The sequence below is a fragment of the Patiria miniata genome, unplaced genomic scaffold (genome assembly GCF_015706575.1).
Source record: "Patiria miniata isolate m_02_andy unplaced genomic scaffold, ASM1570657v1 HiC_scaffold_11, whole genome shotgun sequence".
In the NCBI taxonomy this organism is placed as follows: Eukaryota; Metazoa; Echinodermata; class Asteroidea; order Valvatida; family Asterinidae; genus Patiria; species Patiria miniata.
In genome coordinates, this window is record NW_024037049.1 from 3,171,610 (window position 1) to 3,198,866 (window position 27,257).

General features: G+C 40.0%; 2 protein-coding genes across 2 annotated transcripts in view; one reads left to right on the top strand and one right to left on the bottom strand.

Annotated features, from left to right (window-relative positions):
- The window catches only part of LOC119742027 (cyclin-D-binding Myb-like transcription factor 1), a 63,658-nt gene that overhangs the window by 12,578 nt on the left and 23,823 nt on the right, over positions 1 to 27,257 (bottom strand). The window contains exons 11-16 of the mRNA XM_038218047.1: positions 21,727 to 21,878; positions 21,268 to 21,396; positions 20,370 to 20,515; positions 19,709 to 19,928; positions 14,048 to 14,349; positions 4,036 to 4,171 (exon numbers count right to left, since the gene is read on the bottom strand). Coding sequence (XP_038073975.1) covers positions 4,036 to 4,171; positions 14,048 to 14,349; positions 19,709 to 19,928; positions 20,370 to 20,515; positions 21,268 to 21,396; positions 21,727 to 21,878 — 1,085 coding nt within the window. The remainder of the gene's footprint in view (positions 1 to 4,035; positions 4,172 to 14,047; positions 14,350 to 19,708; positions 19,929 to 20,369; positions 20,516 to 21,267; positions 21,397 to 21,726; positions 21,879 to 27,257) is intronic.
- On the top strand, positions 21,885 to 25,558 carry LOC119742049 (perlucin-like protein). Its single transcript, XM_038218069.1, has one exon. It carries the CDS (start codon positions 24,545 to 24,547, stop codon positions 25,229 to 25,231), a length of 687 nt encoding a protein of 228 aa, XP_038073997.1. The 5' UTR covers positions 21,885 to 24,544; the 3' UTR covers positions 25,232 to 25,558.

A 27,257-nucleotide genomic window follows, 5' to 3' on the forward strand; every position in this document is an offset into this window, starting at 1 on the left:
ATTGCGAGAGTCCCTTGCCCCGTTTCAAATGTTTTAAGAGAATAATAATGCGAGTGTCAATTTTGCAGACTGTTTTGTATTCAGGAAAATGTTGTATGAATAGATCTCTACAGTACATGGTTGCTTCCTAAATTCACACAGGAAAAGCAGACAAGGGTGTTAATGAATTGCTTCTTGATTCAACATTCAACACATGTGAATCGTTCATTAGCTTTTTTTTTTTAAAGTGGTTTATAAGCATGTTATACAACCTGAAAGTTTTGCACATGTGTAGGTTTTACGTGCACAAATTTGGTCAATTCCAGTGTTTTGTAAGCAAAAACACTGCTTAAATAGTTGAATTGCTCCCAAAGTGCACAACAAACTGTTTTTTCTCACTTATTGATGTTGGCAGGGGGAGTTACATATCCCACACAACTTCCCAGTCCCCTACAAGAAAGCAATATTGCTCCAAACAACAGCAAAATGTATGTGATCTGCTAGCGAATGGTAGATACATGTATATTCTCTGCAGGATACCAGACCCTCCCTTGGCCTTCCACCGGAAAAAAATTCTGGCTATGTCACTGTTTCCACACTAAAGATAAGATACCAGATAAAAAAATGATACCAAATATTTCCTCTAAGCCTAGATTCATCCAGTGGTTAGAGTTTGACGCCACAGAGTTCCTAACCGTTCTGGCTTCTTGCAGACGGCTGTGGGTTATGTGAACTTGCAGTGACCGGCAATGACCCAGTCTTTTTACTGGTTATTGAGAACCCTGTCAGGGTAATAATGATTTGTATGATGACTTCAAGCCAGAGCTGGAATCTACCAAATAAAATAGGACAAAAAAACCCCCCAAAACCAGAACTGTGGCAATATCTCTGGTCTCCCTCTGAGCACCTGTGGGGGTTTCTGCATTTTACTGTGTCCATCCAAGTCCCACCACAGACGTGTTGAAGGCAATACTAATTCTGAGAAGGCTTTTGGTGCTAAGGATTGATAATAAATGGTGATTTACTGCCTAAAAGCTGGACAAGTGTGATGAAGGGAGCATTAACGCTGCGTAGGGCCTGCACATAAAAACCACTTTCACCAATACCAATACTGTTGCAAATATTTTGTTTCTACATTAACTACACAACCTGGTATTTTATTAGATTTTTGTTCGGGAAGAGTACCAAATAGGCTAAAGACTACAATTCATTTCACCACAACAGCAACAGCTTTGCTAACAAAGATGAGAAAAAAAATAAAGCTAATTCCCTACAAAAGCAAGGTTTGTTTTAATAGGGTCGTTTTGAAAGCCATTACAAGCCTTCAAGGTGCACAATACAAAACACACCAGACTTGACTGCTTCACATCAACCATTCTGTACGGTGGCCCACAACTGTCACGGCAAGCGCAACGGCAAGCGCAAAAGCGCCGCGGCAAGCGCAAAAGCACCGCGGCAAGCGCAAAAGCACCGCGGCAAGCGCAAAAGCGCCGCGGCAAGCGCAAAAGCGCCACGGCAAAAGCAAAAGCGCCACGGCAAGCGCAAAAGCGCCGCGGCAAGCGCAAAAGCGACACAGCCGCAAGCAAAAGCGCCAGGGGTTTATTGGGAAGGGGCGTTATCATACATGCCGCTACTACATCAAAAAATAAAATGGGAAGGAGAATGGCCGCCACCAGGAATTCTTATTAATCACAGAATTTAATTCTTTGAGAAGTGATTTTATGGCTGAGAAAATAGCAAGGAAAACCGGTCAGTGAAGCAACGTTTAGGGACTGATAAATCATCGATATTAATTTGTTGTAGGATGATTCCAAGATTATTCCAAGAGAGTTCCTGCCGTGAATCAGAGTTTATAAAGGAGAGGGGAAGTAGGACTCGCTATATCAGCACCATCAGGGCCGTTCCTTATTTCTTTACATTTCGTGGGATGCAAACAATTACGAGGACGGGAGGCTCTGTCAGCTGATGCATTTTTGAAAACATTTTTTTATCCTTCCGACTAGCATGCAGAGAAAAGTTCCGTTAATTTGAGCCTTTTTTCACAGGTGTGTATACCAGTGTAGGCACGCAAGTGAGCTGCCCAGAGTGTATGAGTTAAGTTTTTTTCTTTTTCAGTATATCATACACATCTAGGAAGTCAATTAAGGCTCTCCTGCACGGCTGCGGCAGTGGGTGGATCAGGCTTGTCAACACGTAACTCGCCCGCGGGCCCATTAGGTTAGAAATTCCCAGAGAGCGGGAATTTCAAAACTCTTCCCTGAACGTTGCTTGCACTGACCGGTTTTCCTTGCTATTTTCTCAGCCATAAAATCACCTCTCAAAGAATTAAAGTCTGTGATTAAAAGAATTCATGGTGGCGACCATACTCGCGCCCCCTTGCCCCCCTCGCGACGCCCATGGGTGAACTAAGTCTCAAATTAACGGAACTCTTCTCTGCATGCTAGTCGGAAGGAAAAAAACTTCAAAAAAATGCATTAGCTCACAGAGCCTCCCGTCCTCCCTAATTGTTTGCATCCCACGAAATGTAAAGAAATGAGGAACGGCCCTGATGGTGCTGATAGTGAGTCCCACTCCTTTATAAACTCTGATTCACGGCAGCAACCCTCTTGGAATAATAATTATCCTACAACAAACTAATATCGACGATTTATTTCCTGAACGTTGCTTGCACTGACCGGTTTTCCTTGGCCTTGCTATTTTCTCAGCCATAAAATCACTTCTCAAAGAATTAAATTCTGTGCTTTATAAGAATTCCTGGTGGCGGCCATTCTCCTTCCCATTTTATTTTTTGATGTAGTAGCGGCATGTATGATTACGCCCCTTCCCAATAAACCCGTGGCACTTTTGCTTTCGCCGTGGCGCTTTTGCGCTTGCCGTGGCGCTTTTGCGCTTGCCGTGGCGCTATTTGCGCTTGCCGTGGCGCTTTTGCGCTTGCCGCGGCGCTTTTTGTTTTGCCGTGGCGCTTTTTGTTTTGCCGCGGCGCTTTTTGTTTTGCCGTGGCGCTTTTTCTTTTGCCGCGGCGCTTTTTCTTTTGCCGCGGCGCTTTTTCTTTTGCCGCGGTTCTTTTGCTCTCGCCGTGGCGCTTTTGCGCTTGCCGTGGCACTGTTGCACTTGCCTCGGTGCTGTTGCGCTTGCCGCGGCGCTTTTGCGCTTGCCGCGGCGCTTTTGCGCTTGCCGTGACAGTTGTGGGCCACCGTAATTCTGTATACAGGGCGAGTAAAAAAAAAAAAGGAAAACCCATATGGCAGGACCAAATATTTAATGAAGTTCTGCGTGTAGCACTTTAAAAATCTAGGAATTGAAAGCCTAATTAATAAGCTTTCTTTTAGTACAAGAATCATTCAAATCACTTATGTACTTTTTAAGTTACAGAATTTTGAACACAAACACTGTTTTACAGTTCTGTTCACAGATCACAAAACAGGTAGGCCTATTGTGTTCTTTAAGCAAAACGAAATCAATTCACACTGGATCTGGGTTGACCTCAGATCCAATGACCCAGTTAAGTACAGTGTGTATGTGTTCCAATTAAAACAACAGACCTTGCCTATCTTTTAGTGGGATTTTATAAAGAGATTTATTACATGCATAGAGTAGCAGAAAGATACGTTGGGAAAGGTTATTTAATCAGAAACAGTAAACTTGCTCGAAAGAATCACCTACAATATGTTGCTTATAGTCAATGGTCCAGAATGCACACCCATCATTTAAATTCAGAAGGCTATAGCAGAAATTATACATGATCAACCTATTACCAGTATAAACATATTGTCTTGGTCTTGACAATTACAACTACCGGCGTGCACACTGACAATAGATGCACAAAAGAAGAGTTAGAAGCACTATATAAAGTCTCTTGCTCAAGGACACAGAACCAGGATACTCTTTGCTGATGGGTTAAATGCCAAGTACTTCACTGAATGACACCTCCCCCAATAAAAAAAGAAAGAAAAAAGTCATACTTTTCATTCAGTTAGGACAGGGCACAAGCCAACCCCTTGTTTCCTCCTATTATTAATTGATTAGAAATTAGAATTCAAGCAAATAATATCCTACCTGAGAGTGAGAAGACACCAGCAGCAAGTTGCGTATCATCCACTGATCCCACAGGCTGCATCAAACCAGTAGAAGGCGCCGTGTTCACAATGACTAGCTGGGTCTCTGGTTCTTCACTGACCTCAGGCACCATGTCCTTAGGTAAATCAGGTGATCCAAAAGAAAATATCAAATAATAATACAATAAAAAATAATGCTTTTGAAGCCATTTAGATGAGTGAGAACCAGAAATTACACCCAGGCATTCAAATGCAAATGAGATTTAATTTGAGTCTCATGACTGAATATATAAAGAGGAATACAAAGTCTTTTTTTCTGAAATGAGAAATGCAAATGCTCTTTAATAAACGATTCCTTTACGACTGGTTGCAGAAAGTTTTCAAATCTCAGAAGCCGATATTAGTGCAAACCTTTAATGTGATGTATAATGACAGAGGAAACTACATGTACAATGTATCACATGTACATGTATCTAACATTATCATTTTAACTTTCAGGAAAGAACAGATCGTGAAGAGCTCTTTATTGACACACACATTTAATGTACAGTTACCTCTACCTTGATCAGTGTCCACCCTAATTCCAATGTAATGTATACTGCTTCCTAATAGCTACTCAATTAATCTATTAAAATCTAGTCTGATTTCAAGTATCAGCCGTGCCGATATCTACTGCATGTAGGACTAACCACTGTGGTATAGTACTACTGTACAACGATAGAGTGCTGCATGGACTAAAATCACCATCCCTCCCCAACAAAAAACAACCATTTTCCAGCCTGAGATCACAATTGAATACCATGAGTACACAATAACATAAGCCTCCTCCATGCACTTCAATAATGATTAAATTAACATGCAGAATTGAATTCTCCTTCAAAGCAGCCCTGTGAAACTGATCTTTCAAAGCAAACCTGTGAATTATTGTAAAGATCACAAAATAAAGCCAAAACTTAGATGATATGTCTTCTTTACTCCCCCTCCCTGTCCTCTTTAGAAAAAGTCAAAAACAAAACAAAAGAAAATCTTGTAGCAGCCTCGATTTTGAAAAAACTTGAGATTAATTTTGGTCCAGATATTTTCTGCCTCGGACAGGCAATACTGCTAGACCACAGTGCAGTTTATGGTCAGCAGTAAAAGCTGCTGCAAACATCTGCTAAAGTGTGTTTGCTGACCAGGAAAAGAAATCAACAGCTATCGTGCCAGTCAAAACACATGGTATATACACCATCCTCATTACAAGGTAATTTGCTTCCTGCAATTTGACCAAACCATTTGTTTATTCATTTTTTAGAACCAAAGAATAGTGCAGAAAAAGTGAACTTCCTCCGTGCAGCTCTTGAAGTTTCTAATCATCTTGCAAAATGCTTAGAATTAAGATGATTTAACAGAAGGGTGTTTTTTTCTCCTTACTTTTGTTTCTTCAAATGTCAGCTGATGTTGCACATGACGCTTCGATCCCCTTAAAACTCTCAAAAATATCCTTCAGGGTGGAGCTTGAGGTGACCTGAAATTGTGCAGCAGGGGGATTCCAGTCAAATCAGTGAGTTTGGTGGTTTTGAGACATTTTACATTGATTTTTTTATTTTGCCGATGCGCATGGCTACGGCAATGCGTGTGCAGACCAGAAGGCAGAGACTTTTTTGTTGACTTTATGTTCGTTTGGCAAAGTGGTCAATAAACTATTGTATGACATTTGTGCTCAAAGATTTAGTTTGATTCATGTAATTAATAGTCGTTCATATCAAAGCGCCCTCACTTGGCTCTCAGTGGTAAATGTAAACCTCAAGTAACTTATACTACACTATCCACAGAAAAAAACAAGCTTGACCTTTAGAGAATCTAGGGCGATTGGTTAACCCTCGTATAGTTAAACTATTGCAGAAGATTGGCTTCCTCATTAACGAAAACCACCAAACTTGAACACCACATGCTGACCGGAAAACAATCAACAAATATCGTGCCAGTCACAACACATGGTATAACACCATCCTCACTTTGACAAACAACACTTCCTCAGCTTTGGCCAAACCATTTGTTTCTTCATTTCTAGCACCGGAATATCATGCAGCTAATAAAAGAAAGGTGAGCATCCTACAAACAGCATCCGCAAGTGACTTTCACTATGGTGCGGTATCACCGTGCAATACAGCTACTGACTACAGCTATTGCATATTGGTTTTTTTTCTGCATGGTGTACAATAAAGCGAATAACCTGACAGTTTGAAGGCCAAATAATGACATTTTTAAATTGTGAAAAGGCAATGCTCAGTTCAACTGAAAGGCTACCTAATATCACTGCATTATCATTATCAATTGATATTACTGAGAAACCTACTTGGCAAATAATTAAGGGGGGGGGGACCACACTTCTCTGGTGTTAATGACTAGCCTGTCACAGAATACCCTGTGAGTTGATTTTGTCTGGCAGTAGCATGTTTTATGTATTCAGGCTTTTCATACATGTAAAACCTGCTATAAAGTACAAGAGCTGGAAGGGAATCTGTTGAAAACTAAACATTCTCGTTAACCATTTGAAGAGCTGTTTCTTCAATTGATTTACTGTTTGAATGACATAAATGAAAGAGTTTAATTAACAAATAAGAAAACACACCAACATTAGTTTAATATCAGAATAACCATTCAGTGCAACACATCTTCAACATGTAATTTGGAAAATGACACAGTGGGGAACCTGCATATATAGGAAACTAACCAAACTAATCTAAATTGTAATCTCACGACCTTTGAAAGGAAAGGTCGCGAGGAACTGAATTAATACATACATGTACATTAGACACAAATCAAAAAGACAAAAAAGGACTTACATTGAAATCTCGATAAGTCAAACCTCAAGGGAACAGGTTCAAAATTTGACTTACATGTAAGCAGAATTTTGAGTTAAGCAGGGTTGTATATTATCATTGTTATACTACTGAAGGGAATCGATTTTTTGTTTGACTTTACCGTTGTTTTGAGTTATCAGAGTTTGACTTATGGAGATTTCACTGTATTTACTAAAAACTTCAAGACTAATAAATAAATAAATAAACAAAGCAAGAACTGGAACCAGAATAAAACTAACAAATGTATTTAAAAACAAAACAAAACCAAACAAAAACCAAAACTTGAAATATTAAAAACTTGAAAACTGTATGTCAAGAAACCAAAGGAATCCAATCCCCCCCCCCCCTTAAACCCACAGTGTCAAATAATGGATCTTAACTCTTTCGCTACGGCGAGCCGCTGACAGCGGCACACAAAAATTGTACAAGTCGTACGGAAAGCTGCTGGCAGCGGCTCGGTGAGGTCGCCGTGAATAAACAGGGTATTCCCATGACATGTGCCTTATCTAAATATTTTATATCGTATAACCTCTGACCCTAGTTTGAGCCGCTGCCAGCGGCTCTCTGTCTCGCCGGGGTCTGCTACAGGTTATTGTGAGCAGTTTGTTTGTAGCGAAAGAGTTAAAGTACACTTTGGCTAAACATCAAATGACTCAACTCTGGCAGACAAACAGGACCCGAGCAGGACGCATCGCTTTACTTAAGAGGGTGCAGGTCTGCTGTATTGAATGAATGCAATTAAATAATACATGAATTTCTTTAAAGGTGAATATATCATTTGTCATTTGCACATTTGTTTTCACAGCAAAATTGCTCAAAATCTAAAGATGGGTGCTTAACAACAAACCTGATGAAGTTTTAGCTCAGCGAATGCTGTATATTCCAAGAAAACAATATTCTAGGATCTTGATTTCAATTCAAAAGTTGCCAGGTCATGTTTTGAATTGCGCTTGAAATCAGCATCTGGGACAAGTTCTCATTAAGCTGATTGAAGCTATACGATGTCTCAGACTAAAACAACAAATTATAGCAACCGCGCGTGCATGTGCGGCTGTGCATTGTGTCAACGCTTGCACTGTTTTGCCAAATTAAAAACGAACTACTAACGGAAATTTTTAAAAATGCGTCTAAAGACGCATCTTTGGAAAGTACTCTGCTTTTATTGTTTTCTTCAAAATGACAGCATGCCAGAAAGAAAAATTTCACAGGGAGTTTAGTGCCATTTTGCTATCTTTAAACCAAGTATGCTTTTTAACAATAATTTTGTCAGTTACTTCTTGGATAGCGGTAGCTTCATATGATATAGTCCACTTTTAAATTATGTGACAGAAATAGAGGGGTAAGCTAGGGCTTAAATAAACAAACAGGGGGACACACAACTATGAAAGTGAAGTGCCTACCTAACCTAAAATGCTTGATGCTGAAATTACTAAGGAAAACTCCTCCTATCTAATTTGCAAGAGAAAATTGGCTCTGCCACAAATACGTTTTGTTTTCACCTCAAGGATACGAGTACTCTAGATCCTAAAAATAATGGCAAGAAAAATATTCATATTATCTAGGATAATACCACTTGGAAAAAAATATCAGCGGTGTTAATGAAGCCCTTCCCTTGTTTGGCACAAGTGCACTCTACAGCCACTAGCAGTGGAAGTGCTCCTACAGGGGTTTAGCACAAGGGAATAGCATCTTGAAATTTCCATCAGAAGCACTTCTTCACTTTTTTGTGGTTTATTATTAGCCTATCTTTTAGGGAAATCTACTACATTAAATTTAAATTAGGCAGATTTGTTTTGTTCATTATTAAAACAACTGAGATGAAGATATTGGAACCTTACGTATACATGCAAACAGACATCATCCATGCCGTTCTATCCTGGCCCGCACCTATGTCTAGTAAGGCAGCATCAATACTCCATTACCATTACACTGCATTGTTGGTGGGGGGGGGGGGGGTGCAGGAATCTATGTTGATTCATTACTTCCTATGGCTACTATTGTAGAACATCCCATCCTGATGCCAAATTAACTAACCGGTATTAACATTATCTCCTTAATAACCTGTTGTGACCCACATGTGCAACCACCTAATCACCCTGGATTAAGTCATTAACCTTGAAACAATGGAAACTTATTGACATGTCCTACCCCCAGGCATATATAAGAAAGGGGGGGGGGGCTAATATACGGTCACTGGGAGATATGTAGTCAATAATATCTAATGACTTAATGAGCATAATGTGCACCAATGAATCACCAATAAACCATCAGGATCAACATATTATCCTGTACACAAATGTACGTCAGCTAGCCGTTGGGGTTGCACTGCAATTTCAGTAAACCCAGTCTTTCTCCAATTTGGCAGGCATGTGCAGCTCTATTGCTGAGCTGATTTTATTTTTGGAAGGAAAACAGTGAAAATCTGGATTTTCAGAAAGTTTCATATATTTTCCACTTACCCGGTATATGTACAAGTTTCAGAAATTGTAAAGCTACATTTGCATGTTGTTTTTAATTCCATGTCTTGTGGCAAACTTTAGACTAGTTTTTTTTAAGGAGGGGGTTGGGGGGTTGGATCCGGATTAAGACAGATCTTTACATCCTTTCTGGGCTATACAATACAGCACGTTGATCAGCAGCTCCTGCATGTGAAGTGACTGTTGACAAACATGTACATATACATGTGGCATTTGACAAACAATAAACCACGTAACTGATATGATTAAAATAACATCAGAGATGTTTTTCTTTATCTTCTCTTTGTCCTTCTCTATCTTTTGCCCATATATTTCAAATATTTGAATCAGAAGATTGTTATTCAGACATGGCATACATGTATATGGCATATATTTGGCATATTTGGCACAGCATTCACATTTGCTAAAATTATAAATGAAATAAAACAGAGAGAGAGAGAGAGAAATATCATAAATTCAAAGTGGGCAACACAGGTCACAACCTCAGTTGAACTTGTGGTTTCAAAAAGTCAGTTCCGCTAAACTTGGTGTCTCAAGCGGCTCCTAAATTCACCTGTGGTGGATGAAATGTGGGTCTGCTGTAACCATACCCTGCTGGTTGAGGGTAATTATTATTTAAAGCATGGCTAAGACCATGTCTGGAGGCAACTTGCATGCGGTTTGTAACCAGATGGGTTTTCTGGGCCAAAGGAAATTTACATCTTGGATTGGCCGAATAAAGAAAGTCTTGTGTTCTTAATAGCCGGCTTGAAAATGTACTTCTTGTAGCTCATTTCAATGCATTAAAAATAAAACAGAACCCCCCCACAAAAAAGTTATAACAATAAGAATAACTGATAATGGGTCACTTGTGAGTCATTCCTATAGACATGTGCACCAATTTTTTTTCCAACTTTAATTTTACCTTATTTAATTTTACCCACAAATGTTGGTATATTTATGTTTAAGACCATGAGCAATCGATATATTTGCGACAGTAAAATTTTGCCTCTAAATAGGAGCTGTGACATAACGGAGACATTGAGTTTGTCCCTAATGTCTGGTGTCTCCCTAAGGTATAGTTTATGATGACAAAATGTCTCCTTAATAAACAGGTGTAACAATAATAATAAAAAGAACAATTAACATCATTCTAATATCAGATCTACTGAAGGGGTTAAATAATGGCACTGACAAAAGTCCTTACAATCCAATCCTTCTAAATAAAGCAGGAACATTTCCTGAAACTTATCATTTTTAATTTCTGGCCATGTAGAAAGCAATGTGTTATTAATGTTTCCTTTTGGATATTTTGACCCAGTTTTAAGCAGTATTAGGAAATTAACAACACATGGAAAACACATTGTGGTTTGGTGCACACTTTTTTAACAAACCCACAAAAACAATTTGAATATTCTGGTTCTGTGAAAGCCGTACACCACAGAACTTGTCTACTGTGCTTCCTTTGGAGATAACAAACAGAACAGCTAGGCAGAACAATTCTCTCTTTATCTTTGGAATTCTACAAAATAAAACTTGAAGGGTCACCAACCTATGTGAACCTTTAGAGCAAAAGTACCTTACCAAATTTGAAAGTAAAAATTCTTTTGTATAATTTTGTTGATCGTTTTATTTTTTTAAAATCTACAAAAGTACAAATATCAGAGTGTCATATATAAAAAAAATAATTGGCAGGAAACATGTGCTATCAATACTCTTTTTTTTTCTAGTAATTTCCAAAGATTTAATTTCTACCGTTGGTAGGTGTACAGTGAAAGTTCAGTGGAGTTATCAAAAAGGATGTGTGTGTTTCGGGGGGGGGGGGGGGGGGGAGAGGATGTACATGTAGTCCATGAATTATGCCCTTTCCTCTTGGATTCAAATGCATACAGTTTCATGCACGATTATCTACTTTTTGCAACAATTTCTTTTTGATCACCAGCTCGAAATTGACAGTGTAATACAAGACTGCAGCTTCTCAAATTCTCATGTTGTGTGAACCATTAAGGGGTAAGTACACATAACCTACATCTGGATATTGACCATTACTTTTATTGACAGTACTTTTCATTGTGGTCTGCAGAATTTGGCTTATTTTGTGAATTGGTATAAAAATAATATTGGGGGAGATGCCATCAACAGAGGGCAGCAAACAGCATTCATTTCATGCATGTACAAGTAGGTGACTAGCAGTTCATGTATGTCTCATGTCCAATGGTCCACTATAGAGTACACTGGTAGTGATAACAGACCTAATATACATGTGAATGTAAATGTACATGTACATGTAGTTGTCTCTTATTATCTGCATTACAAGCAAATTTCATTAGACAATTCTTAAAATGTTTTCACTTTCTGAGAATGAGACAAACAAACTATAACAACATAAGCATCCTTTTTACTCTGTAAATGCCTTGTTTTTCTAAGCTCATGGCCTTTTTCCAGGATCGTAAGAATTTTTTATAAAAAAAACAATCTGATTGCAATCCAAGGTTAGTAAATAATCATTTACCAACAACTTCCAAAGACAATAACGTATCCTACCCAAGGACACATGCATAAATATTGACTGCTTTAACTCGTGGTATAGTAAAACTAGCCTACCTCAGTGATCCATGGAGCATTCCATTTTCCCTTGGCATGGAATGCTCTATGGATCACTGAGGTAGGCTAGCTTTACTACATGAGTTAAAGCAGTCAATATTTGTGTTTTATACAACACCTAAATAACTCCCCGTCATCTGATTGATGGATCGTTGATCACACGTCCTTGAATTATTTGTGCCAACGCACGGTGGTGCAGTCACCCCACAAAATAGAAGTTCTATTCCACGGTGAGTAGAACTTCCATTGCACGGTTTCGCCACTGCCAGTGGTGGTGCTGTATAAACATGAATCTGATTCACGAAATGGCAAAATGGCAGATGATACGCGAGAATCTTCATTTGTTTTTTTAACAGAAGATGAAATATTGGAACTCGTAGGTGATGCTGACGCTGCTAACACAAAGAAGCACATATAATATGCTGCCAAACGATCAGCAAATTTGAATATGATAGTTCTGAACTTGTCGAGAACAGTTGTGATTTACATAAGTTGGATATGAAAGTTATGAGCTTAGTTGTGGAATAGTTTTAAACTGAGATAAATTGAATATAATAAGATAGTTCTGAACTTGTCAAACAGTTTTAACTTGAACAAATAGATATTGGAAGTGAACCACCAGTTATTGCCATCTGAAAAAAGTGGAACATTGATGCAAGAACCAGTTTACAAGTAAACCAATCGGAAGACAAGGATTTAGTTAAGGTGTTATATAAAACAATAATGAATGTTTCACATTCATGCAATGGAAAGAATCATTTGTGAATAATTTTGCGATGTTGCGAATATTTTTGCAACTAGTCGTGAAGTTATTCAAGACCGGTCGCGAATATTTTTGCGACGTCGTGAAATTGTGCGACTAGTCGTGAATTTCCTTATGTCATGAATATTTTCGTGATGTTGTGAATATTTTTGCGACTAGTCGTTAATATATTCATGACCGGTCGCGACGTTGTGAATATTTTTGCGCAATTGCGACGTTGTGAATATTTTTACGACTAGTTGTGAATTTAATTCCCAACCGGTCGCAAATATTTTTGCGACTTCGTGAATATTTTTGAGAGTAGTCGTGAATATCTTCACTAGTCGCGAATATTTTCGTGACGTCGTGAATATTTTTGCAACGTCGTGAATAATTTTGCGATGTCGAGAATATTGGGATAGCCATGCAGGTATAAAATTGCCCAGCGCGACGCTCAACGTAGTCTGGTTCATCAGAAATAGTCAGAATCTTTTGGTCTGGGGCCAGGGAACCAGACTACGCATAAACTATAGCTAGATAGCACTGAGCATGGAAGTAGTCTGACTCTATTACTATTATTAGTCTTACATGTCTTAATCCTCCTTCACCTGAAGTGCTGCGCTTATCATCGGAAAAAGTGCCTTCTATTGCCCTTCTCTCATACACCCCAAGCTACTTCAAAAATATTTGCGCCAAATTTCGGGACTAGTCGTGAATTCATTCACGACGTCGCAAAATATATTCACAACGTCGCAAAAATATTTGCGACCGTTATTAACGACTTGTTGCAAAAACCTTTACGATGTCGCAAAAATCATTCGCGACTGGTCGTGAATAAATTCACGACCGGTCACAAAAATCTTCACGATGTTGCAAAAATATTCACGGCGTCTTAAACTAAATTCACGAAATTCAAATAGTGAATAAATTTACGACGTCACAAAAGAAATTCACGACATGTTATATCCGTTATGTCCCTTCAGGGCCACCATACTATACCGGTGTGAAGCAGTGCATGACTGCAGCTCTCATGAATGGCCATGAAGTGACATCTACTGCACATGCTCAGGCTCTGCAGAGACTGATGAGTCATTGTGGCAACTAGTGAAATCTCAGAACTTTGATAGGCTGTTGCAGTGTTGCCTATCAACATTCAAGTGAGTTCAGCCCACCATTATGGTGTTAGAGATAATTCAGAGACATACAACAGGAAAGCACCACTGCTTCACTGTTATGAAGAGAGATTTTCAATGAAAACAAACAAACAAACACCCCAACAAAACAAACAGACAAACACCCCAACAAACAAACAAACAAGCACCCCAAACAAACAGACAAACAAACAAACAAACAGGCATAACCTACCTGCTGTGTAAGAACAGCATCAGTTCCTATTAACTGTGATTGGTTGCTTAGCGAATGCTCCTCCGATTGATCTGATTGGCTCATATCACCTGTCAGCCGACTGTCATGGCCTCTGATGATTTCTGATTGGTTGAGAGGATTGTCTTCTGACTGTTCTGATTGGCTGATGTCACCAGACAGTTGTCCATCATGGCTGGTGATCAGCTGTGGCTGGTTGAGTGAGTTTTCCTCAGATGGATCTGATTGGTTATCAATGTCTGTGGGCGGTTCTATGCTGATTCGGACTGGGAGTCGTACAAGACCTAAGGTTCAAGCAAAACGTAAAATCAAACAATAACAGCGTTGCTGTTGAAACCCCTCAGCCAGAGTCAAGTTATCATCCGGAAACCATTAACCTTTAACTCAACGTGGTGACCTTGACCTTTGGCCTTTGACCCCAGAACCAGTCCCAACATGCCTGTACCAATGGGAAACCCCCTACCGAAGTTAGACACCAACATTTCATTTCTAACTCAAGGTATCATTCGGAACCATTTACATTGAACTCACCACGGTGACCTTGACCTTTGACCTTTTGACCCCAAAACCAATCCCAACTTGCCTGTACCCAAGGGCAAACCCCTACCTCAGTCAGACACCAAAATCTCATTTCTAACTCAAGTTATCATCCGGAAACCATTTACCTTTAACTCACCATGCTGACCTTGACCTTTGACCTTTTGACCCAAAAACCAATCCCAATTTGCCTTCTCCCAAGGGGAACCCTCTTCCAAAGTTAGACACCAAAATCGCATTTCTAACTCAAGTTATCACAAGTTATCATCCGGAAACCATTTACCTTTAACTCACAATGGTGACCTTGACCTTTGACCTTTTGACCCCAAAACCAATCCCAACTTGCCTACTCCCAAGGGCAACCCTCTACCAAAGTTAGACACCAAAATCGCATTTCTAACTCAAGTTATCATCCGGAAACCATTTACATTTAACTCACCACGGTGACCTTGACCTTTGACCTTTTGACCCCAAAACCAATCCCAACTTGCCTACTCCCAAGGGCAACCCCCTATCAAAGTTAGACACCAAAATCTCATTTCTAACTCAAGTTATCATCCGGAAACCATTTACCTTTATCTCACCATGCTGACCTTGACCTTTGACCTTTTGACCCCAAAACCAATCCCAACTTGCCTTCTCCCAAGGGGAACCCTCTTCCAAAGTTAGACACCAAAATCGCATTTCTAACTCAAGTTATCATCCGGAAACCATTTACCTTTAACTCACAATGGTGACCTTGACCTTTGACCTTTTGACCCCAAAACCAATCCCAACTTGCCTACTCCCAAGGGCAACCCTCTACCAAAGTTAGACACCAAAATCTCATTTCTAACTCAAGTTATCATCCTGAAACCATTTACATTTAACTCACCACGGTGACCTTGACCTTTGACCTTTTGACCCCAAAACCAATCCCAACTTGCCTACTCCCAAGGGCAACCCCCTATCAAAGTTAGACACCAAAATCTCATTTCTAACTCAAGTTATCATCCGGAAACCATTTACCTTTATCTCACCATGCTGACCTTGACCTTTGACCTTTTGACCCCAAAACCAATCCCAACTTGCCTACTCCCAAGGGCAACCCTCTACCAAAGTTAGACACCAAAATCTCATTTCTAACTGAAGTTATCATCCGGAAACCATTTACATTTAACTCACCACGGTGACCTTGACCTTTGACCTTTAAACCAATCCCAACTTGCCTACTCCCAAGGGCAACCCCCTACCGAAGTTACAACCCCAAACAACTTTTCTAACTCAAGTTATCATCCGGAAACTAAGCTGCCCGGACAGACGGACGGACGGACAGACACACATACATCCGGACGGACGGACGCCCTAGGCGATGACAATACCCCTCGAGCCTCTCGGCTGAGGGGTAACAATAAGTATCAGGATTGTTTGACTTTTTTATACACATGAAAATAACTTCTTATGTTACTTTTGGGCACAGGCCCCACACTGGCACTCATGAAAGGACAGGCATAATGAACAGTATTAAAGGGGCACTGCGGCCTGAAATCCCAGAAAATGTTATTGTAGTGGTTGTCTTCCCAAAACAAGTTCATGTACTAATTCGTAAATTTAATGTTATCAAGTATTTCATGTTGACTTTCCATGTTCTAATACCATCCAGTTGTGCCCCTCGTCTGAATTACCCATTCATATATCATTCTTTTACTTTGGCGGGAATTCGTCCCGCGCACTTTTGTTTTAAGAAAAGTATAGTTAATGTTACATATTTTCTCATAGCGATGCCTAACGCATCATCACTTAAACTACACGATCATATATTGTAGCGTATATTTTGGCGGCGGTGACCTTCAACCCTCACTGCCTGCACGTCTTTATTCAGGTAAAAAAGTCTATTTTTCTATTGTCAATTTCATCCAAATGTTCACACTTTTGCAGAATAGATTAGGATTCATTTTTAGTGTCAGAATATCCGCATTTTTATATTGATCCGCTAGGTTGTATTGGATGTAACTTAGGTTTACTATGTGCAGAGATTTTGAGACCAGAATAGAGCGATGTCTGTAGAGAAATGGACGTAATGCAGAAGGCCTAGGCCTAGTGCATATTGGAAATGTGAATCGATGTCATTTTTATGGAATGGACATGAACATTAGTGCTCTTTATTTTGATCTTGCCATTTGTGCATGCTTTGGTATTGTTAACATTTGTGGGCCCACGTACTTTCTGGAGCATGTACATCGGCATGGTAGCTATGGAGAGATTTATTGTTAAGGATTTTTGGGTCGAATTTGTGAGTGCTTGGCGTGGTCGGCGGCGGCGTGCGTAGCAACGGACTTCGGGGCATGGACACGAGTATTGTGTGTGCATGTTTGATGCTGTGTGGATTGCGCTGAAGCAATGTGTGCGTGCTGTCTCTGCACCGGGGCCTGGCGCTGTGCGCTCTGCTGTGTCCCTGCGGGGTACTCACGGGCTCGACTTAGGAACAGATTTTGAGAGGCATTACGTGTATTATCTTGAAGAGATATTGAGGAATAGGCCTGATTGGGAAATTTAATTGACTCTGCATGTACATGTAACACTTTTAGTTTTTAATGTTTATTCTTTATGAACTAAGAATTAATTAAATGTATTTGTATTTTCCCTGACCGCCTGCACGTCTTTATTCAGACGTTGCAGGTTTTGGGGTCATCATTTCAGAATAAATCCGGATCTCCACCCAGCACAACTGGAAAACTCTATCTCCACTGTCATGAAGAACCTGTGTGCCTATGATCTCTGACCCTTTACCCAGCATCCAGCTCCCACAGTCCCTCCCGCCTAGCTTTCAACACCACCTTTCCCCGGCATACCGCCCCACCTGTCCGTCCATCCATCCACCCCGATAGGAAAGAAAAGCCCCTCTCTACATTATGTTTTGGAATGTTTACTTATCCTATTTCAAAAATCTAGTTCAAGAGGAAACTAACCTAATGGCTTTTTGTTCCCGAGAAAAGACAAAAAAAACTGGTTGTTCACATCAGACGCGGCAAACATTTTGTGGCACACGCATACTTATTTCCAGCCATGTTCATTCAATTTACGGTACACGTTGTGTGTGTGTGTCACATAATACACACAGCACCAAAACACAAACGTTGTTTCTCGAACGTCTGCAGAATGCGATGCACTGTGCGGCAGGATCACAACTAGCACTCAACAGTTTGATTTTTGAGTCAAAACTTTGACCCTCAAATTCATTTTCGCATGGTTCTCGCAATAATAACACAAAAACGCCCAGTTTTTTAAAGGATGGTTGTGTGGACCTTATATCCTAGAGACATTCCGTGTCAAATCGACCAATGGGTTAAACCCCACCCCTTTCAAATTTGCTCATATATAGGGTAATTTAGGCTTTCATGCTAACTGCCCGCCATTGTTCGGCAATTTTGGTCAAAAAAGGCGTGGCCGCCAATTTTCAAATGGCCATATTTCCATAACCTGTGGGCCAAATTTGTTGACCATGGTTGCTTTGGAAAGGTAACATCACAAGGAATCCAAATTTACCATAACTTTTCATCTCGGAGTAATTTGAAGTATGATGACCTTTTGACCTTCACTTTGAACTTGAATTTGACCTGGTGGATCAAGTGAACTTGAGACAAACTTTGATAAGAATTATACCTAAACATGTTTTCAAAAAACTATCCAGAAATTGGGGGTATAATAAGTTTTGTTTTGTTACTAGCTCATGTCAAAGCTGGCATATGTGTTGCAAAATGTGATATCCCTATACATACGTGCACATTTCAGGGACAAAAAAAATCCCTGCTTTAATCCACTCGTACATTGCATAGGGGATATCACATTTTGCAACAAGTATGCCAACTTTGAGATGAGCTAGAAATCAAACAAAAAATATACCCCCAATTTTTTGATATTTTGTAGAAAACATGATGGGGGTAGTTTTCATCCAAATTTATCTCAAGGTCATGTGATCCACAAGGTCAAATTCAAGGTCAAAGTAAAGGTCAAAAGGTCATCATACAATTACACTGATGTGAAAAATAATGCTAAATTTGGAATTCTTATGATGTAACCTTTCCAAAGAAACCAAGATTAACAAATTTGGCCCACAGATTATGGAGATGTGGTCATTTGATAATTGGCCGCCACGTCACACCCATTTTGACCAAAGTTGCCAAACAATGGCGGGCAGTAGTGCCAAAACTGTGTGTCCGACGACGCTAAAACTTAATATTTCGTTTTTTTTCAGCCAAAATTACCCCATACACTATGAACGAATTTGGAGGGGGTGGGGTTTAAACTTTCAATTGGGTGATTTGACACTGAATGACCCCTACTTTTAAACGCTCTTTCCAATTAACATCATTTCATTTAAAACGCATTTTGTAGCCCAATTGGGTGATTTCCAGAATGTAATGTCCCTTTAAAATTCTTCAGTTGATGTGAAAGCAGGCTTTGGGCCTATCTGGTTTGTTAGTAAAAACGTAATACACGCACGCACACCACTTCCGGTTTCATTCGTGCTATGCTGCACCATGTGAAGTACGTATGGTTGAATTGAGATGACGTCACACTAACGAACCAGATTGACACAGAAGCATGGTAACAGAAGAGTAGCATATTGTGCAGTCGTAACATTTATTTACAGACGGAAAATCGCACAGTATAATTTTAATTTATACCAATTAGGTTCACTGGGCAATGTCATGGCCCAGCTCCAGAACATCTCACGATCAATGTGCTGAGTGGTCAGAATAAAGATTGATCACATGATATTTTGGCAAAAATTGCTCCGTATCTTTAAGCATGGTAGTTCATTGCTCTACCTTGAGGTGCGTATGTGTAAACAGGCCCACAGAAACCAGCACATTCGGTCGAGCCCACACCGCATTATAGGGAAATTGTCTATTGTTAGGGAAATTAGGACTGAGTTATTGGGACTTTCTGCTGTCCCCATAGTATATTCGGTCCCCATAATAACTATCGATCAACAGGAGTGTAGTCTCCACAGTTACGGAACAAGGCTGTACATGTATGTGATTTTTGTTTGACCCCCTCAGAATCCCATTACCGCACACAGAGCAAACTGGCCCTTGCACTAATACATCCCATACACCTTACCATCTATATTGTCTTCTCCATTTCCAGCTAGTGCAGGCTGCTGACCTCTCTTGGCAGACACAGCCACATAGTCCATGGTTGAGGATCCACTTCTAGGATTAGTGGACAGGACAGGATGTTTGGAAACAGCTGAAATGACAATCTGGCCTGATGGAAGGAGTCGACGATTCAAGTGATTCAGATGTACTGTCACATTGTCATTGCTTTGTAATTGCTCTCCCTGTCATGATAAAGTAACAGTCAAACTTTTCAAGTTGGTCAAATGTTCAATTTGGCATTCCCCCTCCCCGACTTTTTGCTATCCTGATGGCATAGTACTGACGGTGCATGCTCAGTGCTTTCAGAGAAACCTGTGACCCCCCAAAGTCAGTATCTTATATTAGAGAAATCTAACCAGGTGGTGGCAATGCAGGGGAGGGGTTACAGCCACTTTCCAAAAGAACTCAATTTTGCTTCCCCACATCTGGGTCCAATGTTTAGATTATTTTTGTCTTGTGCCCCGCTTTTCAAAAACATGCATCTGCCATTGGTTAGCCAACTGAAGCTGATATGTAGAGTTACTGAGGTAAAGGCATTGAGCTCTCTCATGAGTGAATACAGTGATATAGTATCCATTGAGCAAAAACCGAAACACAGAAGTCAAGTAAGCATAACATCCTACCTGTAAATTGGCAACAATGTATCCCTCTGCTGTGCTTGCCTCCCCTTGATGTGCAGTACTCTGGATGACATATGTACTAGATGGTGTCAGACCCATAGATGTCTCCAAGACCTCATACTGATACACATCAACCTGCTCTGATGTAGCTGTTTTCAGATGACAGATTCAAGAACTTTATACAAATGCTCAATGTTTTGGTTTAATTCACTGGAAGATGGATATGAATGGATTATTGATTCCAATCTAAAATACACATGGGTGTACATTTACACACATGTAATAAGTAAGATTTGAAACTTTGCATGTGAGCTCGACGTTTCGATCAGGATGCTCTGGTCGTCCTCAGGAGAGAGGACAGGGGAGAGGACGACCAGAGCATCCTGGTCGAAATGTCAAGCTCACACTCACCGGTTCTCCTCAGAACCATCAACTCTTATAAAAGAGATTGATTCCACGTGGTGTACCCGTAAACCTTCTCTCAGTACATACATGTACATTTATCTTCAGAGGACACACCGGTACATGTATAGTTTACAATTGACATGGAAACATTAATTGTGTCATTGTAAAGTTGAAATCAAGCTGGTGAAACCAAATTTTAAAATGATATAAAATATACCAAAAATAAAACATGTTTATATAGTATCTATACAAAATTTATCAAATAGCTAAACTCAGTTCGTACATAAGTATCTAATATGTCCAAATGTTAGAACTGGATTGAACATTTAACTATTTGTATAATAGCTGAAGCAATATAAAAATCAAAACTTAAAGCAGTTTATATAACTAGTGAAATCCCACTGTGCAAGGCTTGAATAAAATTGGTTTGCCCCATACCTAGTTTCAATTTGTGTAATAACATTCTCAACAAATAACTTTTTCAATGGTTACTTACTTCCCATTGGAACTGTTAATGTGGCCATAGGGACAGATACATTGATGTCTCGTGTCATGCATTTAGATCCACGCAGTGGCTTCATATGTCTGGAACCCATGGGGCTGGTACGTAGGTGTTCAACTAGTGCTAGATACAAGATGGCAAAATGAATTACATTTTATCCATTTCTAGATTAACTTAAAAAAAATGCCAACCAACAAACAAAAACAAAAACTGGAACCCCAATCCCCCAAAATTCACAAGCTTACTCAGGTGGGACTCAAACCCACGACCTCCTGCTTACTAGTGCAGACGTCTTAACCACTCAAACAATGAGCTTGCCGGGGTCAACTGCCTGGCTGGTTTCAAGCTGATATAGCACCAGGCATGGAAATCAATATCTTACCATGCACATTTGGGTCAGGTAGATGTAAATATTGGGTTTTAAAGGCAAAGTCAATTAATGAATTTACTGACCAGCAAGGTTCATCTCTTCATGTCCTGGGACATGTCTCTTGAGCATCCACCATTTAGAGCGTAGCCACTGAGGGGACCTAACACTCCTCCAATTCTTAGCTAACTCCTCCCAATTCACTTGGTTGTCATTTGTTGCATCACTTTCCAGTAATCTGTACACATAAAAAATGAAACAAAAGGGGAGGGCGATCAAGAGCTGTGTAAAATATGCATCAGAAGCCAGGAAAAAATGTTACATGTTTCACTCTTACTTTGGTTTATTCATGCTGACATTAACATTGGATGTGTACATTATGAGTAGTAAAATTAATGAACAAGGAAAAACAAGGCATAATGTAATTTGGATGAACTTATTTTAAGAAGAATCAACTGAGGCATCAGCATAGGGCGTAAGGAGAAGCCAAGGGCTTTTTATATCTCCCCCTATCCCGTTTTCTATATCACCCGTATTATCGTTACATTATAACATTAACTTTTGTCAAACATAAAAGTACAAGGTAAGGACAAGTGACTGATTACAAGACCACAATGAACAACACAAAACAATTTAGATAAATTTATTGAGTCTATTTCTTTCAAAAAAGTTACTGATACTTATCACATACATTTTAATCTTTAGAAAACAGGCTTGAGATTAGTGTTGTAAACTTTGTTGTGTATGTTTATGCCCAGCTTTGCCAGCCTTGTCAAGAGAGATTGACTATGGTCTTGGCATTCCTGCTAACTTCATCTTGACCCTCTTGATGAGTATAGAGGCTCAAATTCATTGTTTCTGCTACATGAAGGAGCAAATTCTGTGCTCACAAGGCTAGCACAGAATTTCTGCTCTCACGGTTGCGATAGCACAGAATCCATAATTACAAAATGACCACATGTGCATTAGCCAAAATGTCCTTTCTTAACCTGTGGAATGCACATGTGTACACTAACCTTTAGCATGGAATATCCGGCTGGTAAACAACTATATCAAATACATGTAGATCTCTCTCAAATGACGTCACTTCCTACAGATTGCCACATGCATTGGCATTTTGGGCGTCAAATTTTCGTGACGCGCATTGGCTGCGCCGTATGTTCAAGAAATTTCGAACAACACACACGTGTGTTTAACATTTTGCACACTGTGGGCACACACATCTGATAGCGTTGAAAATGCAGTTGTAATTTGCCTATGAAGATGGCGTCCCATGAGAGTGATCTATTGGGTCTATTCAGTATATCTGGGAGACACCGGGAATTCACAAAAGGGTCATGTCTGGAGTTTGAATGCAAAAACATTTAATGCGCTCCCAAATGAGTCGTGTCAGGATATCGTCTTGAGATGAAGCATGGTGAAGATCTCTAAGATGTCATCATATATTTCATTACTTATGATGTGATTTGTGAGCATCCTATAAGTCCATCATACCCAGAGATGCCCTTCCTGCTAGCTAATACATATGCTTCAAAACCAAGCAATAGTCTGATCCATCACAGCCATGACTGCACAACTGACTGTCCTTAAATAAGTCCAACATGCATGGACCTACATGTACACACATTACATGCCTGGGCTCAACATGCAGTGTGGCATTGGGAGGCACGCTTGGTGTGGCACAAACAAAATGGGCGGGGCTTTAATGGATTGGTTTAATTTGACCAGTCCTTGCATTTAGTGCCAATCCATGACAAAATGAATCAATAAGGTTTAGCACAACAAAATAAGCCATCACAATTCAATACTTGTTGACTATTATCTCTCCAGAGTGAAAAAAACAAACCAACAATATGACTATGGTGATACTGCACAATACCACACTATGACTGAGGGATATTTCGGCTCATTAGAAGCAAGATCTTACTTTACATAAAAAAACACTAGAATAATTAGTGTTCATTTTACTGAGTTGGGAAAAAAAGTTGCCACAGAAGTGACTTTTAAAAGACCTGGTAGATCAGCAGTAGGCATATTTTGCAAACTAGTAACATGCAGAATAAGCTTAACTACCGGTATGACAAAAACAAATGTCAATGAGACAAAAGTATTTTGAAAAGGTTTTGGAAATTTGAGTGTAATATAGGCTAGTTCACACAAAATCTGTAATAACGAATGAACCAGATTTTTGAAGAAATGGTTTCCTCTGGATTAACAATGTAGCGTGCATACAATTATAAAAGAGTACTATACATGTAACTATTGCAGCCACATCTCATCTCTGTGTCTTACTTATACCATGCAATTATACTGTTTATAGTCAGGGCTTTTTATTCTCTTCTTTATAATCCCTTTATTGATTAAAGCTTACAAGTCAACATGCCATGCATATCATATTGATTGCTTGCCTACATATAAGAAACACTGCCACAATCAAAATGGAGGTCAGCTAAAATTAACTACATGATTTTTAAAAAAAAAAAGGGTTTTGTAACTGATTGTTCACCGTAACTAATAATACATGCACTTGATTGCATGCCAAGGTGTATGGATTTTTAAGATCAATCCAATCTAACTAAAAATGCTTTCCACCAAGTACTTCAATGACAAAACATGAGAGTGGCTAGTTAAAATTTGTCAATTTCTAATCAACACTAACAGAGGCTGAAAGTTCTGTCAGTTCCTTAACATCACTGAGTCATCAGGACATTTTTTAAAGATGAAACAATGGCAAGTTATGAGAGTCATTTGGCATTGTGTCTTCTTTGTTCAGCAGTTGTTCAGTATATGTGCATTGTCAGGGAATCAAATGAATATAATAGTTCAAAGTATGATTGCTGAATTCTGATTGCCCAAAAGCTAAGTCACAATCTTCAAAGCCTTGTATCCATCTATCTAGGCATTATGGAGCTGGTTTGGTTCCAGATTGCTATCATGGTTGCCAGTGCTGCTGCTCAATCTTGCCAGCCTTATCAGGAACAATTTGAAGATTCTTGCTACAAGCTGTTACCAGAGCTCCTGACCTGGAGTCATGCCAACACAACCTGTTATGATGCAGGTGGTGAACTGGTAGTTCCAACTTGCCTTGCTGAGCATGACTTTATCTGGCAGATGTTCACAGCCAATTCTCAAGACGGAGATGTCTGGATTGGCTGCACTGACATGAGGGAGGAAGGTACCTGGAAGAGAGCTGGCGAGGGAGACCATCACTGCAGCTACTTCAACTGGGCAGAAGGCCAGCCTGACAAGAAATACCAAGATGGCCAAGATTGTCTGGTCATGTCACGCAACTTGGAGAGTCTATGGAATGATGTCAAGTGTTACATAGAAAGAGCTACAATTTGTAAGTACAATGTCATTCAAAGTACCACTATTATGGGAACAAGCACCACTCTCCAAGAAAGAGTTACCACTACCACAGAAGAGGTTACCAGTACCCCCAAAAGGGTTCAAAGTACCACAAAACGGGTTACAAGTACCTCAGATATGGCTGTACCAAGTACCCATTACCCAAAGGGGGTTACCATCAAAACTAACCCTAAGGTTTGCTGCCTCCAGGCTGATGCAGATGGCCACTTCAATTCCCAATAAGCTGTGGTCTATCTTGGTTTAAAAACATAATAATAATAATAATTTGGGAGGCTGATCATCCTTACTCGCAGCTGAGAAGCTGAATTGCTTAGGACGTGGCTACAATGTGGTCGAGCTGCAGGCATGTAAGGCATCTATGGCAGCCAGCCATACAACCTTTATGTACGACCACGGAGCACAGCCAGATATCAAAACTTGTTAATTTTTTTTTGAGGGAGAAAAAAACAGAGGGCCTGGAGATAAATCTTGTGACAAAGGAGAGAACTAATGCACAACTCTACTCACATGTGGTCGTAGCCGAGAACGAACCAAGGCCACAGTGGTAAGAGTCGAGCGTTTTACGCATAATCTAATGGAATATCTCATCTGTTATAGCAGAAATAAGCATGGAGTTATTTTTTATCTGTTTTCACAATTGTTTTTTTTCTTTTTTAAAGATACAGTCCATCATTTGTAATTTGTGCATTTTGTTCGTTTGAAGCAACAAAAGTGTTCAAAATCTAATGAAGGATACTGAACAACTAACCTGATGAAGTTTCAGCTAAGGGGCCATTCAGAATTTTCAATGTTTTAAAATTTCGACTTTTTTTCCAAATTATTTTGACCCACCCACCCACCCCTAATTTCGAGTAATAAAAAACTGAACATGTACATGTACATGCACTTGCATGTACATATATACTTGAACATGAACATGTATACCCATGTACATGTGTGTCTACATGTAGTTCAGTGACGGCGTGAAGTTGTCGGTCTTCCTCTTTTGCACTGGTGACCTTTCTTGTGTTTTGCCAGCTGATATGCTGTTGGGAATGACAGGTTGCAGTTTTGGAAGCCACAAAGATGACCGTGGTTTTGTCGTTTTCTGGATGAGGTGGATGACATATGACATACGAGGTTGTGCCTGTCACGTGAGGTAGCTGAAAAAACCCATTTGCTCGTACCCCCCCCCCCCCCCGCCCTGTTTGCAGGGCGGGGGTACGAGCGAAAGAAAAACATCAGGTTTGGGCAGACATCACATCACAGGCTGCGGTCCTCGTAGTCTTGGAGTCCAGTGGTTGAATGGTCCAGTTTTTAAAGTGATTGGTAATCGACGCCCGCGGCGTGTTATTGAGCCGATCTGGTACACCTGGTACCCTGCTGCCTCTGCACGGCCTAGCCGCTACAAACGCCCGGCGTCCAAGTCTACTGAAAAACCACCTCCCTCTCATGCCACAGTGGGTATATATACACGTACATATGTACAGTACATACAGGGGACGAAGTTGGAAAAGAAACACGCATCGCGATATCGGAACGCTTGCGCGTAGTTCAGGCAAGTCAAAAGATCCATATCTTTCTTTGTTGTTTTCATGGGCGTCGCGAGGGGGGGGCACTTGCCCCCCCCCTGGAAAAGCAAAAAAAAAAAAAAAAAAAAAAAAAAAAGGAAGAAAAAAAAGAAAAGAAAAAAAAAGAAAAAGAGGCGCGAGGACAAAGTGGTGTAAATTTAATGAGTTGGCGGGGGGGGGGGGGGGGGGGGGGGCAAAATGTCCCTGCCCCCCTCTAAAACTGATAAATCGAGAATGTGTTGAGAAATACAAGCATTTTTTGGCAACATTTTTTTTTACCCCCTCTAGAAAAAATCCTGGCGACGCCCATGGTTGTTTTTTTTATCATTTTTCCATGGAAAGTGAATTTTGATTTTCAATTATTTAGCTTGACCCACCCACCCACAATTTGGAAAAAAGATCGAAATTTTAAAACATTGAAAATTCTGAATGGCCCCTAAGCTTCAGCTGTATATTCTGAGAAAACAGCATTCTAGGATCTCAATTTTAAATCAATAGTTACTGAATCATGTTTTGAATTGTTTTGAATTGCAACTATACAAGACATCGCGCACTGATCCGACGAATCATAGCAACCACGCGCGCGTGTGCGTCGTGCCAATGCTTGCGTGCGCTTCGCCGAATAACAAAACGAACTACTAATTTAAATTTTCCTACGGTGCGTCTTAAGACGCACTGTTGGAAAAGCCTTCTTTCAT

Coding starts and splice junctions, on each gene's coding strand:
- LOC119742049 (XM_038218069.1), top strand. CDS start 24,545: ATGGAGCTGGTTTGGTTCCAGATTGCTATCATGGTTGCCAGTGCTGCT.